The 13519-nt window shown below is 58.4% G+C and overlaps 1 protein-coding gene across 2 annotated transcripts in view; it reads right to left on the bottom strand.

The window, feature by feature from the left end:
• The window catches only part of MOB2 (MOB kinase activator 2), a 77083-nt gene continuing 63564 nt past the window's right edge, over positions 1–13519 (bottom strand). For both annotated transcript variants that reach the window (XM_025862035.2, XM_073889767.1), the window contains exons 2-5: positions 10151–10311; positions 9490–9583; positions 1744–1868; positions 1–1048 (exon numbers count right to left, since the gene is read on the bottom strand). In XM_025862035.2, coding sequence (XP_025717820.1) covers positions 750–1048; positions 1744–1868; positions 9490–9583; positions 10151–10311 — 679 coding nt within the window. In that variant the 3' untranslated portion in view covers positions 1–749. The remainder of the gene's footprint in view (positions 1049–1743; positions 1869–9489; positions 9584–10150; positions 10312–13519) is intronic.

The following is a 13519-nucleotide window of genomic DNA, read 5'->3' on the forward strand; positions in this document are numbered from 1 at the left end:
TGAGCGAATTCTTTTTATTACGACCGAACAGGTGAGCGGAGTGGGGACACCCAGCCTTCCGCCAACAGCCGCGTCTCCACACAGGCTGCCCGCCCATGCACCTCGGTCCTATAGGCCCAGCTAGTCCAGGGGCCCTCGTGGGCAGCAGGGCAGGAGAGGGGGGAACGAAGCCACAGGGTCAGGGCCCCTATGGGGTACCCCTGGCCACGCCCACCCCACCCGCGCTGAGCCACTGGCAGCCAAGATCCAAGCAAGGCCAGGAGAGGGAGGCCTGGGCGGGGGGGTGGGGAGGAATCTCTAAAACAGCCCCACCCTGGAAACAAACCAAAGTGAGCCCAAGTCTCTCCTGGGAAGGAGCCCCAGCTCCCACGGGTGTATTTCTCTCAAACAGCAGAGCCCCGAGGGGAGGAGTGGGGGCCACATGGAAGACCAAGGAAAGGAAAGCCCCACAGGAGAAGGAAACTCAGACCAGCAGTCCCATAAACGTTTGTTGAGCGAACGAATGAAATCCAAAGGTCCTTCTTGACAAGCGGCACTCATCCGTCCAACAGGAAAACCCCGGCAGGGGGCCGGTCCGATGCACGGCCTGCCAGCGTCTGGGGAGCCCACACTCAGCGCGCCCGGGCCGGGTGGGGGGCAGCGGCAACCTCTCAGGCCTCCCGCCGCGCGTGCCCGGTGCGTGTGCGCACACACACAGGCACACGCACCACCGTCTCTCTGCACAGGTGCGCGCCTGTCCGGCCGGGGGCTCACCTCTCCTTCCCGTGGTTCTGTGCCCCCGCACCCCCGCTGCTGGCCCCCTCCCCCCCGCCCCCGCCGCTGCACAGCACCTCCGTGAGGTCGTCCATGACGGCGGTGTCTTTGGGGTCGAGCAGGTTGAACTCCCTGGCGAAGAGAATGAAGTGGACGTAGAGGGTGTTCAAGTGTCCGTGCAGCTCAAGGGCCAGGGTCTCCTTGAAGTGGGACCAGTAGATGTGCGCCAACACGTGGAACAGGTACTTGCAGATCTTCTTCACCAGAGACTCGAAGGAGCTGGGGAATTCTCTGCCTGGGGAGAGAGTCCACAGCATCAGCCCGCACTGCACTCCACCCACGACGCGGTACCTCTCAGGGGCCTGGGCCCCCACCGTCAGGAAGGAGATCATCTGCAGGACTAGCCTGGAGGGCTCCTGCCTGCCACACCCTCCCCACTGAGCAGCCCACTGGCAGGTATACCCGAGTGACCTGTCACCCTGGGCCTGGCCCCAAGAGGTAATCTGCATCAAGGGGCCCGAGACCCTGCCATACACCACCCAAAGCCTGGACTCGGCCCCGGGGTCACATGTGCTTCCCTGATGGATGCTCTTGGGCCTCTACATGGCCTGGGCCACAGAGGACAGGAACCAAGGTGCACGGGTACCTCCTGCTGGCTCCGTATTGGCCTGGAGCCCCCCACCAGGACCCGCCCAGGTCGGGACACAGGGCGGCGGTTACTGCTTGCTGGCTCTCAGGTCCCCAGTGAGGTGGCCTGCAGCGGCCCCACTGTACTGGGGGTGGAGCGGGCGGCAGAGGGAACAGGCCCGAGAGCCTGGGGTGGGTGCGATCTTGATCTAGGCTGGGCTGACCCCTGCCAGAGCGCACCTGCCTGGCCTTACAGCCCCGGTGTCACAGCTGCCCCCCCCCCCCCATCCCGCAGGTCTGGCACCTTCGCATCGGCAGCCACAGCCGCCCAGCAAGGAGGCGCACAGCGGGGCAGAGACATACCGTATTTCGTGGGGAACACATCCTCGTCGGTCACCAGCTTCTGCACGGAGCTCATGACAAAATCGACATACTGGGGAGCAGTGCACTTGACCTTCTTCCCCCGCTCATCGTACCAGTAGTACTGTCTGTGGGGACAGAGAGGGCCGGTCACGGTGCCCCAGAGACACCCAGCGACTCTTACCCGACCCCACTCTGCCCCGGTCCCAGGGGTGGAGGTGTGGCAGGTGTCCAGGCTTCTCCTCCCAAAGCCCCCAGGGGAGACACACTGCTTCCCACCAGCTGGAGACCCTCAGCTGCATCCCATAAGGGGTCTGCCTGCACCGATTCTGAACGTCCAGGACAGAGCATGCCGTCTGAACGCACGTGTACAACGTCAACAGAAGGCGTGTTCATTTTCTCTACCGTGTGCCTGCAAGTTTCATTCCTTTAGAGGGACGCGTGTTTTGTATGATTTGAAGAGGTATGGAGGGCACGTTGTTCACTGCTGCCCTGCCTCTTCCAGGGACACTGCTGTGACTTGTCAGCCAGGCCTCGACCCTTGGGAACACCCCTGCTGCCCCTACTAGGAGCCACATGCCCTCCACTGGCCCAGTGGGGCTGGGTGACCAGTCTTCAGTGAGAACAGCTGGAGCACCTGCGGGCAGACACCCAGGATCTCTCACTGTGCGAGTCTCCCAGCTTGTGTGAGTGCGGACTGCCCCCTGCCCCAGTGCTTCTCTCCCCAGCAGAACACACACAAGTGCCCGATGGGCACTCATCTGGCAGCCACTCTGCTCTCCCCACCCCTGCTCCCGTCTCCCCCAGAGGGCTGCTGTGCTCCTGCAGGCTGGCTCACCAAGGGCTGGACCGGGAGCCACAGGAGAGCAGAAGGGGGGCGGGGTGGCCTCTAGTCCGCTCAGGGGTGTGGTGCATGTGGGTGTGGGGCTGTACCCGTGAGTGACTGAGTGGCCTAGACTCTGACCCTCTCAGCCCCCTGCCCCAGCCAGATGACGGGCCGCCTTCGGGCACAAGGCTTCACACAGACGTTTCCCTCTGCCCAGCACCACCCACACCCCCCTCACCCCCCTCACACAGCTGGCTTCACTTGGCCTCAGAATCGGCTTAGACTAGGTTTCCCCAAACCTCAACATCCCACCTTGCTCGGGGACCCCAGACTGGCTCAGAGTACCTTGCCCTGATTTGTTGAGTGTACCAAGTACCCCTGGATGACAGCCATGAAGGCTAACCCACTCCTACCACACTCTGTCAGGCCTGTCCTCGGGACAGTGGGGGGTCCCCATTTCCCATGGCCAGCCTGACCCTGGCCAAGTGACCTCAAGACAGCTCTACGGCCACTGCCTCTGCTCCAGCAAGCCCACCTCCATTGAGTAGGAACTGGGGCTCCGCTCCGCCCCAGGCAGGGTGTGGGATTGGCCAGGAAGATCGGGAATGCACGGCCTCCACACTAATGGACAGGCCCTCGGAGGAGGCCAGCCCTTCGTGGATAAGGGGACATGGCCCGACTGCCACTCAGCACCAGACCTGCCCACTTGGGGGTGGAAGGTCTGGGGTGTGACTGGGGTGTCGGGGCTTTGCAGAGGGCTACTTGGCTACTCCTGGGCACTGCCACGCACCCACAGGGAGGCCGGGCTTCACAAGAGCCTGGTGCCAGGTGCCCCACAAGGCCCAGGAACATGAGCAGGCAAGGGAGCTAGTTTAGACAAAGCCCTAAGAAGCTTGCCAAATTCCCTGCTTGCCCCCAGGAAGTAAAAATCCAGCACGGCGCTCCTGTGCATTAGAACAGCTGCCCTAGCACCCTCCCCGCCACAAGGTGGCTCTGCTGACCCTCCTCCCGCCGGCCCAGACACGGGCACGGGCACAGGGCGGGTCAGATCACCTGAGGACGAGAAGGCAAAGCCCCTTTCTGTGTCACTCTGCACAGCCTGAGGGGGTCCCTGTGCAGGGACGTGGAGCAGCCCGGCCTCTGGAGCCAGGCTGAGGCCCACGTCTGCAGTGAGGTCCAGAGGTCAAGGCCCAAAGGCCAGGCGGGCGTCACAGACTTCCGTTCCACCAATCCCCCCGGCACCGCATGTGGATGCTGATGCACCTGGCCACAGGGGCCAGAGGGTCAGAAAACACAGCTGCAACTAGAAACTGGGACACGTGTCTCCCCAGCGTGCGGCCCAGAGAGACTAGCTCCTGAGCGACAATGAGGACCGCCCCTCTGTTTGAAAGACGAGACACTGTGCTCTCGACGTTCCGCTTGTTTTCATTTTTAAATTACCGTGCAGTACAGAGGATGCGTTCTGGCAGGCAGGCCTACAGCTTCACCTGTCCAGAGAGCCAGGTAGCTCCCACCCCCTCTCCCGGTAAGTCCCCAGCACACCAGGGATGGCCCCAGGGAAACGCCACAGGACGTCCTGAGCCGGGTTCCGTGCTCCAGCCACATTTCCATGTGCGCCCCGCGGCCCCCGCCCCCACCAGCGTGGAAGGGCCAGCGCGCCCAGCCGTTCGCCTGCTGGAAGACACCTGGCTCGTTTCCAGTTTGGGGCAATTATGGCTCCGACTGTTATAAATGCTCCTGGGCAGGTTTCTGTGTGAGCACAAGCTCTCACTTGTCTAAGATGAATGTTCACGATCTGCACTGCTGGGCCCGTAAGAGGCCACCAAACCACCGTCAGACTGGCTTGTGCATCGCTCCGCCGTCACATCCTTGCCAGCATGGGGCCCGCTGTCCCCACCTGCTGCTCTAGGGGCTTGTCTGCTCTCCTGGGTCCTCTCTGCTGACCTCTGTGTCGAGGCCTGGACCCACTGGGGACCAGCTGCTGTTCGCACGCCTGCGTTGTGAGGGATACTCACACGCTGGGCGCCGGTCCCTTCTTGGGTATATGACTATAGCCCGTAGTTTGTCTATTCTTCCTCCTAACAGCGTCCTTCTCAGAGCAAAAGTTCTAACTGTTGATTACGCCCTACAGTATTACTGATTCTTTCTCACCAGTGAGCGTGCCTTGTGTCACGGCCAAGAGCTCCTCCCCTAGAGTCAGGTCATGAAGATTTCCTCATCTTCTTCCAGAAGTCTTAATAGTTTCACAATTTAGAATCCATTTGGAGTTAATTTTGGCATAAAGGTTTCGGTCAAGATTCACTTTTTTTTTTGCACACAGATGACTGGCTTTTCCACCAGCATCGGTTGAAAGGACTACCCTTTCTGCACTTTCTTCTTCATCTTTGTCAACAATCAGAGGGCCACCTTTGTGTGGGTCTATTTTTGGACCCTCCACTGCCCCCCTGATCTGTGGGTCTGTCCCCTACGCTGTCCTGAATAGTGGGACCAGGGACTGTGCCCGTCCACGCACAGTCAGCCAGCTTGTCTCATTCTGCAAAGACTCTGCTGGAATTCGGACCGAGAGGGCAGGAAGGGGGCAGACGGACCCCGCAGAACTCCCACGTGGCACCCGGGCAGGCTTCTCCATGGCTGCTCCCCAGCACCTCGCCCTTCGCAGTGTGCAGACGTGTGTGTGCTTCCCCGGGTTTATCCCTGAGCATTTCGTCGTCTGTGGGGCTGTTGTAAATGGTGCGGTTCTCTTAGTTTGGGGCTCCAGCTGTACACGGCTCGGGGTTTTCTACACAACCATGCCGTATACAGTAATTGGGGCACTTCTAGCTCTTCTGCACCGTGGATGCCTTTCATTCCTGGTTTCTTGCTGTACAGCACTGTCCATTTGAGTGAATTTTGGTATTTTGTTCCTACTAAGGAACTGGTCCGTTCAAACTGTCCAATTTATGTATGTAGGGATTTTTGGTATGTTTCCTTAATATCCTCTTAGTATCTGCTGAGTTTACAGTGACACCCCTTTCATTCCTTATACGGCACCTTTTCTTTGTCATCTTGTAAAAGGCCTATCAATTTTATTGATCTTTTCGAGAAATCAGCTTCTGGTTTCATTGATTTTCCTGTTTTCAGAAATAAATTTCCGTGATTTCTACTCCATTATTTCTTTTCTTCTGCTCAATTTGGGTTTATTTTTTCTTTTTCTAGTTTCTTAATATGGAAGCTTAGTTCCCGATTTGAGATCCTTCTCCTACAATAAACACATAACCCTATAAATTCCCCTCAAAGCTTTGCTGTGTCCCACAAATTCAGGTATGCTGCGTTTTCATTTGTGCTCAGCTTAAAACGTTTCAAATTCCCTCTGACACTTCCTCTCTAACCTGGGGATTATTTAGAAACGTGCTCATTCCCAAGTGTTTGGAGATTTTCCTGTTATCTTTCTGTTACTGATTCTAGTTTAATCCCATGACAGGCAGATAAGGAACGTAGTACGATTCTGATTCTTTCAAATTTGCGAAGGGCTGTTGTGAGGTGGGATGCCATCTCCTTTGGTGACTGTTCATTCCATGCGCACTTGAGCAGAACGCGTCCTTTGCTGCCAACGGTGAAATGCATCCAGCCCAGCTGGCCGACAGTGCCATTCCGTCCTGTATCCCTGCTGACCTGCTGTCCACCAGCCCTGTCTTGCCTCCAAAAGAGGAGAGCTAAAGTCTCCCACTCTGAGGTGATTTCTCTCCGTTCCTCTAAGTTCTGTCCATTTATTTTGTGTAAAAGCGGCTACTTGGTGCACATTTAAGATCAATACTTCTTGATTAACTGATTCTTGTAAATATGCAATCTTCTTTATCCCCCCTGGTTTACTTTGCTCTGAGGTCTTCGGTGTCTGGGATTCACAGAGCCATTGCAGCTTCCTGCTGTTCTGTGCATACAGCTTCTCTACCCTTTTAGTTTTAACCTACAGACGTCAATGCACGTGAAGCATTTCGTGAACGCTTACAGTTGGCTCAGTTCAGAAATCCACTCCTGCACAGTGGAGCCCCTTCACCTGTGGCTTCACTTTCCCTGGTCTCAGTTCCTCGTGGCAGCCGCCGTCCAGAAGCAGACACTGCTCCTCCTTCGGACGCAGCGTCAGAGGCTGAGAACGGTAGAATGGCGTACCACGCCGCCTGCCTCAGTACCCCCCTTCGCTGCCCCATGTGGGCATCTCATGGTCGCACGCTATCACAAGAAGAAAGTGGGTACGGTGCAATAAGAGACCTTGAGAGACAGACCACGTTCACGTAGCTTCTATGACGGCACCCTGTTGTAACTGTTCCATTTTATCACTACTTATCTCTGTACCTAATTTATCAATGCAATTTTACCACAGGGTCTGATGCAGTCCGGAGCTTCAGGCGCCCGCGGGGCTGGAAGCACAGCCTCCACGGCTGGTGGCCGACTCTGGGAGCTCTATTTGGCCCTCTGACATTTATGGGATTTCTGGTGTGTTTGAATTTTTTACCATCTTTTGTTTACCGCTTGTCCCTTTTGCTTCTCGTCCTAGTATCTCCTCTTTCCTGCCTTCTTTTGGGTCATGTTTTAGTCCTTCCTTTCAGTTTACCCATTACGACTTCGACTACATCATTTACACAACTTTTCAGAGGTTGCTCACAGGAGTATAAAATACATACTCTGCCTGCTTTCCACACTGTCCGCTGCACCAACTTCCCACCACTCCGGCAGGAGCACCGAGAGCCCAGCCCACCGCCGGCTCCCCTGCTGTGACCCAGCACATGGGTGTGGCTCAAAGCGCTCCACAGGGCCAGTCCCCAGGTCCATCCCTGTCGCTCGTCCTGCACAGACGGTCCGGTCCCCTCGCTCTGGGACTCCCTGCAGCAGCAGGTCTGCTGGCTGTGGATGCTCTTAGTCTTCCTCCATCTGAGAAAGGTCCGTATTTCACCTAAACCCTTGAAGGACATGTGTGCTGGAAGGAGGACTGTGGGGTGGACTGCTCCTTCCTTTCGGCGCTTTAAAAACGTGGCAGGGCTTCCTTGTGGCCCAAGGCTTCTGATGAGCGCTGCAGTTACTCGCCCGTGTTCTCGAGGGTTGGCTCTGCTCCGGGAAGGCCTTCTCTTTGCCCAGTTTTGTGATGACGTTTCTGCGCATGGACTCCTCAGTTTGTCCTACTTGGAGTTCATTCAGTTCCTTGAATTTGTAGGTTTGTGTCTGCCAAGCTTGGAAAGCTTCAGCCATTATTTCTTCAAATACAGTCTCCGCGTGGCCCTTTCACGTCACCTCTGGGACTCCAACGCACCCTCTGGTTTCCATGTCTAGGCCCCACTCCAGGCCCCAGGCAGACATGTTGGTCCTGGGGCAGCACTCAGCTCTGGGACCCCTGGTAAACCCGTTTTCTTCTCTTCAATTAATTTGACACCAAACAACTGCTAGGAAGGCAGTACAGTATGCCAGGCTCCATAAGCCTAAAGACCCTGTGAAAGCAGCTGCAGTCGAGAAGAACGAGAAGTGGGCACCCCAGTCTCACACCAAGCTCTACGTGCTTTCCAGGAGTCTCTTCTCAAACACAGGGATACTGAAGGACACATGGGAGCAGAGGAGACGAGCTTCCCCACCCGCCTGCCTTACAGGCCACCTCTGATACCTCTGGGTCGGGCAGGGCCAGCAAGTGTCCTCCTGAGCGTGCCACACACACGGCAGCTCTAAAACACCGTCCTCACCCGCCTCCAGCATCTGCCGCTGGGCAGTCTACTCTACTGAGGGCACTTCCCTCCCATATCACTGTCCTCCAAGCTCACCAGCCCCAACCTCCCCTGGGGCATCCCTGCCTATGGCCAATGGGGACACATGTAATGCCTGGGCTCCCATCAGTGGCCTTTCCTGGGTGACAGAGTGGAGAGCCAACTACTGTCTACATTTGCTCGCACGGGACCTAGCCCTGAGCTCTGACCTGCTGGGGCCACAACAGTGGGGCCTGGCGGGGCTGAGCACCAGGCCTGTGCCAAGGCTCAGTGGGCTCTCAGTGACAGGAGAGCTCCACTTGCCTGCGTTTGAGCTGGGTCTGTGCCCAGGAGCCTGGCCAGCAGCATCTGTGGGCAGGATGAACTCAGGACAGCACACAAAATGTGTGTTCGCCAGCAGGGGCTAGCAGCTCATGCGTACTTGCATTGGCCCCTGACCTGCAGCCCCCTGACCTGTAGCCCCGACAATAAAAAGGAGGTGTGAGAAAGGAGCTTCTGTGCCGCCTCCTTAGTCACAACAGCCCCAGGCTGAGCCCCAGCACACCTGGCCTCCTGTTTGAAGCCACCTTCCATCCCTTCTGCTATTAGAGGCCAAAGGCAAGCCTGTGCCGTGCAGTGGCTCTCCTCCCCACACCCCAATCAGGAGCTACTGCAAATCCAGTGAGGTGCCTTGAAGCCCCATTGAGGTACCTGCCTACTGAAAACACGAACGTGCACAAGCCTCCAGAAGAGAATGAACAGCACCCAAGGCCCATTGAAAACTCACTGAGAAGGCATCCCGGTCCCACAAAACCAGCCAACGAGGAAGGCAGTGAGTGCCCTCCTCCACCCCGTCCCTCGCTAGCCCCTTCTTCACTCCCTCCCACAGGGCGGGAGCTCTCGGGAAAAACCATCCTTCAACTAAGTGAAGCTGCAGAAGCATCTGCAGCTTCACAATGCTCTGCTATCTTAGGAAACCAACCTAGGTGTGTTCACCCCTACCCCCAAGGAGCTCAGCCACCAGCCTCTGGCTGGCTCCTGGCACCCCATGTCCCAGTAGGACCCACACCACCGAGTGCCTCCCCTTGCTGGGCTCTGCCTCCTGTGTCCCTGCCCCACGGGGACAGGAGGTGCAGCCCCAGCCAGGACACGGCTGAGGAGACCCCGCACGGGTGCCATGAGATGGTGCAGGGGCTGGGCTGCAGCCCGGCAGAGACTCACGTGTTGCACACGGCCATCGTCTGGCAGGCCTCTCCCGTGCAGAACTCTGAGATGGTGCTGTACTGTAGGTTGACGTGATGGAAAAACGTGGTGGCTGTGAGAGAAGAGAAGGACCAGGCGTGAAAACCACCACTGCAGCACTGCTGTGTATCCCAGTGCCCTGCAGGCCCAGGAGGCCCAGCACTTCTTCCTGTGGGCCCTGGGGCAGCCAGCACGCACCACAGACCAGAGACACACGTCCCAGAGCAGAGCACCGGCCCTGGAAGACGGCCACCAGCCGCTGTCTTGTGGGCTGGCATGTGTTTGCACAGCGCCAAGCTGGGCAGAGAGCCAGTGGCCATCCAGACGGAGTCCCCTCCACAAGGGGTGGGGCAGGCAGACATGCTGTGAGCCCTGAGCCCCAGGCCGGCCCAGCGCGTGGAGGTGAGAGCCACCCTCCCCTCCCACAGGTCATGGCCTTCCCATGACCTTGGCGCTGCCGGCCTTGCAGCTGCACACCCGCTCCACAGACAGTCCCTGGCAGTGGCGGCCCATCCCTGGTACCCTCCCCGGTGGAGACCCTAAGTGCACTGCAGGGCCGGGCTGCAGCTCCGGGGAGTCCTCGAGGAGGTGACCACCTGCAGCCACTGTGGTGCCCTTCCCCACCCCATGCCACACGCACTGTTGCTGGCCAGCCACTCGTTGAGGTCGATCTCCCGGGGCAGCACCACCAGCTCCTTGAAGCCGATGTCGGTGATTCTGGACTTGGTGTACTCTGGCTCCAGGTACATCTTCTTCTCCTCGGCAGCAGGCTTCTTTCCATTGGGCTTTGCTTTAGACTTTCTGCCGGAGAGAAGGGAGCAGAGGGTCACTGCACGACAAACACAGGCATGGAGGCCACGAGCCAGGTCCTAGGACATGAGCGGGGCTGTCCCTGCCAGTGGGACAACCAGGGGGCTCTTCCTGAGACACCCCAGGAGATTCTGCTCCCAGTTGGTGCCAGGAACGGAAGGAAGCTGCCTTTGTCCTCCCCTGCCACTGTCAGGGGCCCATGGCCTGACCAGCTGAGCTCCCTGCCACCACAAGGGGCAAGTGGGATGCAGAGACACATGCCAGAGGCCCAATGCCGCAGGGCCAAACCTGGAATGTACGACAGGCAGGCAGCTCTGGGCCCAGTGAAGGGCTGGGGTGGTGACCACACTAGTCAGGTTCCATCCTCATGGATGACACTGCAGCCACCCTGGCCCGCAGGGTTGCCGGGTGGGACACAGGGGTGAGTTTCCCTAGCCCAGGGCCCCCACCCTTCTGTGCAGCCGATCTGGCTGCCTGGTCTTCCAGAGCCCTTGCCGTGTGCCGACACGGGGCTCCCCTGCACAACCCTATCCTGCTCACCTGGGTTCCGTGCCAAGCACACAGTGCAGGATCTGGGCAGGGACAGACAGGTGGGCATGAACCAGGCCAGGCATTACAGAGATCTGCTCAAATGACCACTCTGCACCAAAAGGTTTGTTTGTTTGTTTTATTTACAAAAAGTTACTTTCCATGAAAATATACTGTCATACAAACAGAATGGGCTTGTTATAGCTATTTTTATAGGACTAAATACATATATTTGAAATGTCTGTTTTCATTCAAATCCAGTATCAGTACCTAATTAGCCCATAAACCAAAGTTCTCGGTGCTGAAGGGGCCCCCTCCTTGGTGGGGGAGCCGTGGGCCCCAAACCAGTCTCCTGCCAGCTGCCCAAAGGCCGGAGCCAGGGCCATGGTGTGTGCAACCTAGGTCCACAAACAAGATGGAACGTCCCCTAAGAGGGAAAAGTGACCAACACGGTGGCCCAGAGCCCCCAGCTGGGAATACAGCCCAGGCCGGATCTGTCATTAAGTCACTGAGTGTCACACTGGAGCCCACACTGGGCACACGGGCCTTGGAACAGAGGACCCAGTGGAGGGCCATATGCAGACATGGCCCTTCCCAGCAGCAACCGCCCAACATGGAGGTGTAGGAGGGTATAGGCTCCCCGCCATCTGGGGAGCAGCTCAGAGCAATGCTACAGTCCTCCTGCACATGCAAGGACTCCCCAACCTTTTAAGGTTTAGAATTGGGTTCCTGGCGGAAAGTTTGAGAAACTGAAGGAAAATGCCTAATAACATGAATGAGTCTCTTGGTTCTTAGTTGGACGACTAAATTCTTTAATGGTACACACTGTGACTTGTAGAAACAAACTGCAAATCAATACTGTCAGGACGTCTTACTGACCAGAAAAGGCCACCTTTGGCTATAAACTCTCAAGGAGGGGTCACCCCCGCGCCGAGAGCAGAAACTCAGGGGAAGTGTGTACACCTGCCCTGGGGACAGAATAAGGCAGCCAGGGGTCTTGGAGTTCCAGGAGACGCACCCTCCAGAGCCCCCAGTCCTGCTCTGCAGTGCGGAGGGCAGGAGTGAGCAGGCCCCCACCACGGCAAACCCACAGGCACCACTGCTGGGATGGCCACGGGCCCCCTGCACACCTGGGAGGGCTGTGGTCAGGGTGCTGACTGGGCCGGAGGGCTGGGGGCAGGCAGGCTGAGGACCTGGACTCGGGGGCCGCCACACTTGGCCCGGCCCCACCCGCCTACGGCGTCTACGGAGGGAGCAGCAGACCAGCTCACAGCTGGCCTCTGTCTGGCCCAGCTGCCCAAATGGGAACGCTCCGCGGGTCTTGGCTGGGGCCCAGCCTAACGGTGGCTGAGCTGGACACGGCCATCCTAAGCGCTCCGGGCACCCAGCTCCCTGTGCGCCCCTCCCCCGCCAGCCCTGCTCCAGCAAAAGGGCCAAAGGTCCCCGCAGCTCCCTGACCCTGTCCTTTTCTTCTTGTTTTGAAAACTTGCTAGTGGTTTATTTAAGAGAAACAGGAAGGAAAAATGCTCCTTGAATGCCAGGGAAATGTTTTCCCTCAGCTTCTCAGCAAATCTTCTCCTTAAAAGGCGACGTGTTCTCAGCCTCCCGGTGCACCACCGGGAGTGGCCAAGGCCACGCAGGGCCACAGTGTCCTGGGGACAGGGTGGGACAGACCCCCTGACCCGGAGCAAGGGCGTGGATGTCTCTGTCTCTCTTGATCTCTGTTAGATACACAACCGCAGCGAGCACTTCAGGGGTCCCCTTGGCTGGGGGTGGGGGGGAGGAGGCTGTTCACTGGGGACAAGTGTGGACACACGCTTCTCAGGGCCCTGTGGTCCCCTGGCCCAAGACAGCGAGGCTCCCACCCTTCCCCAGAGCATGGGAGGGATCAGGGAGCCCAGGGGCTCTGCTGATGCACTCAGACGCTCCACCAGGAAATGGGTGGGCAGGCCGTTTTGCTCCCTGCCCCTCGCCCTTCTCCTGACCCTGGTCTCTGCTACTGAGTCACACGCCGACCTGTCAGAAAGCCTGAAGTTGCCTAGAAGATGTCCTGTGCCTACAGCCCCAGGCATGAGGGGCCAGCCCACGGGACGCACGTTCAGCCTGAGCCGGTTCTGCTCTGCTCACCCCCCACCAAGTGTCCATCTGCTGGGAAGGTTCTCCACTCTGCATCCAGGCCCAGTCTGACCCCCGCCCCTGCCTCACCTTGACTCACACCTGGCTAGGACCACCCCCGAGCTGGCCACACATGCTGGGCCTCAGCTTCGGGGTCTAGAGGATCCTATGACCACACGTGTAGGGATGGGGCCCGTGGGGGCCTGTTGTCCAGGAGCCATGTCACAAAGTGACGAGGACCACACATCAGAACCAGCCCAGGGGCAGCGGTTAGTGGAGCAGCAGCAGGAACCGGCCTGGTGCAAGACGTGCCCAGGGTGACACACAGGCCCACTTGGGGATGCCACCCTCGTGCTGGCAAGTCCATCTCCAGGGGAGACAGGGAGCCCCTTTGGGCCGACTCTCTCCAAGGGCCAGGCAGGCAGCCATGGGAAGACGTGGGCTGTGATGTGTATGTGGTCAGAAGGCCTCAGCCTCTTCACCCTTCTCCCCTGCTGCTGTCCGCACCTGTTCTCCTGCAACAAACAGGCCCAACAGGCAGGTGCACACCAGGCCC

This window comes from Callorhinus ursinus, unplaced genomic scaffold, assembly GCF_003265705.2.
Source record: "Callorhinus ursinus isolate GAN/ISIS: 27379988/994484 unplaced genomic scaffold, GSC_fseal_2.0 scaffold118, whole genome shotgun sequence".
Classification (NCBI taxonomy): domain Eukaryota; kingdom Metazoa; phylum Chordata; class Mammalia; order Carnivora; family Otariidae; genus Callorhinus; species Callorhinus ursinus.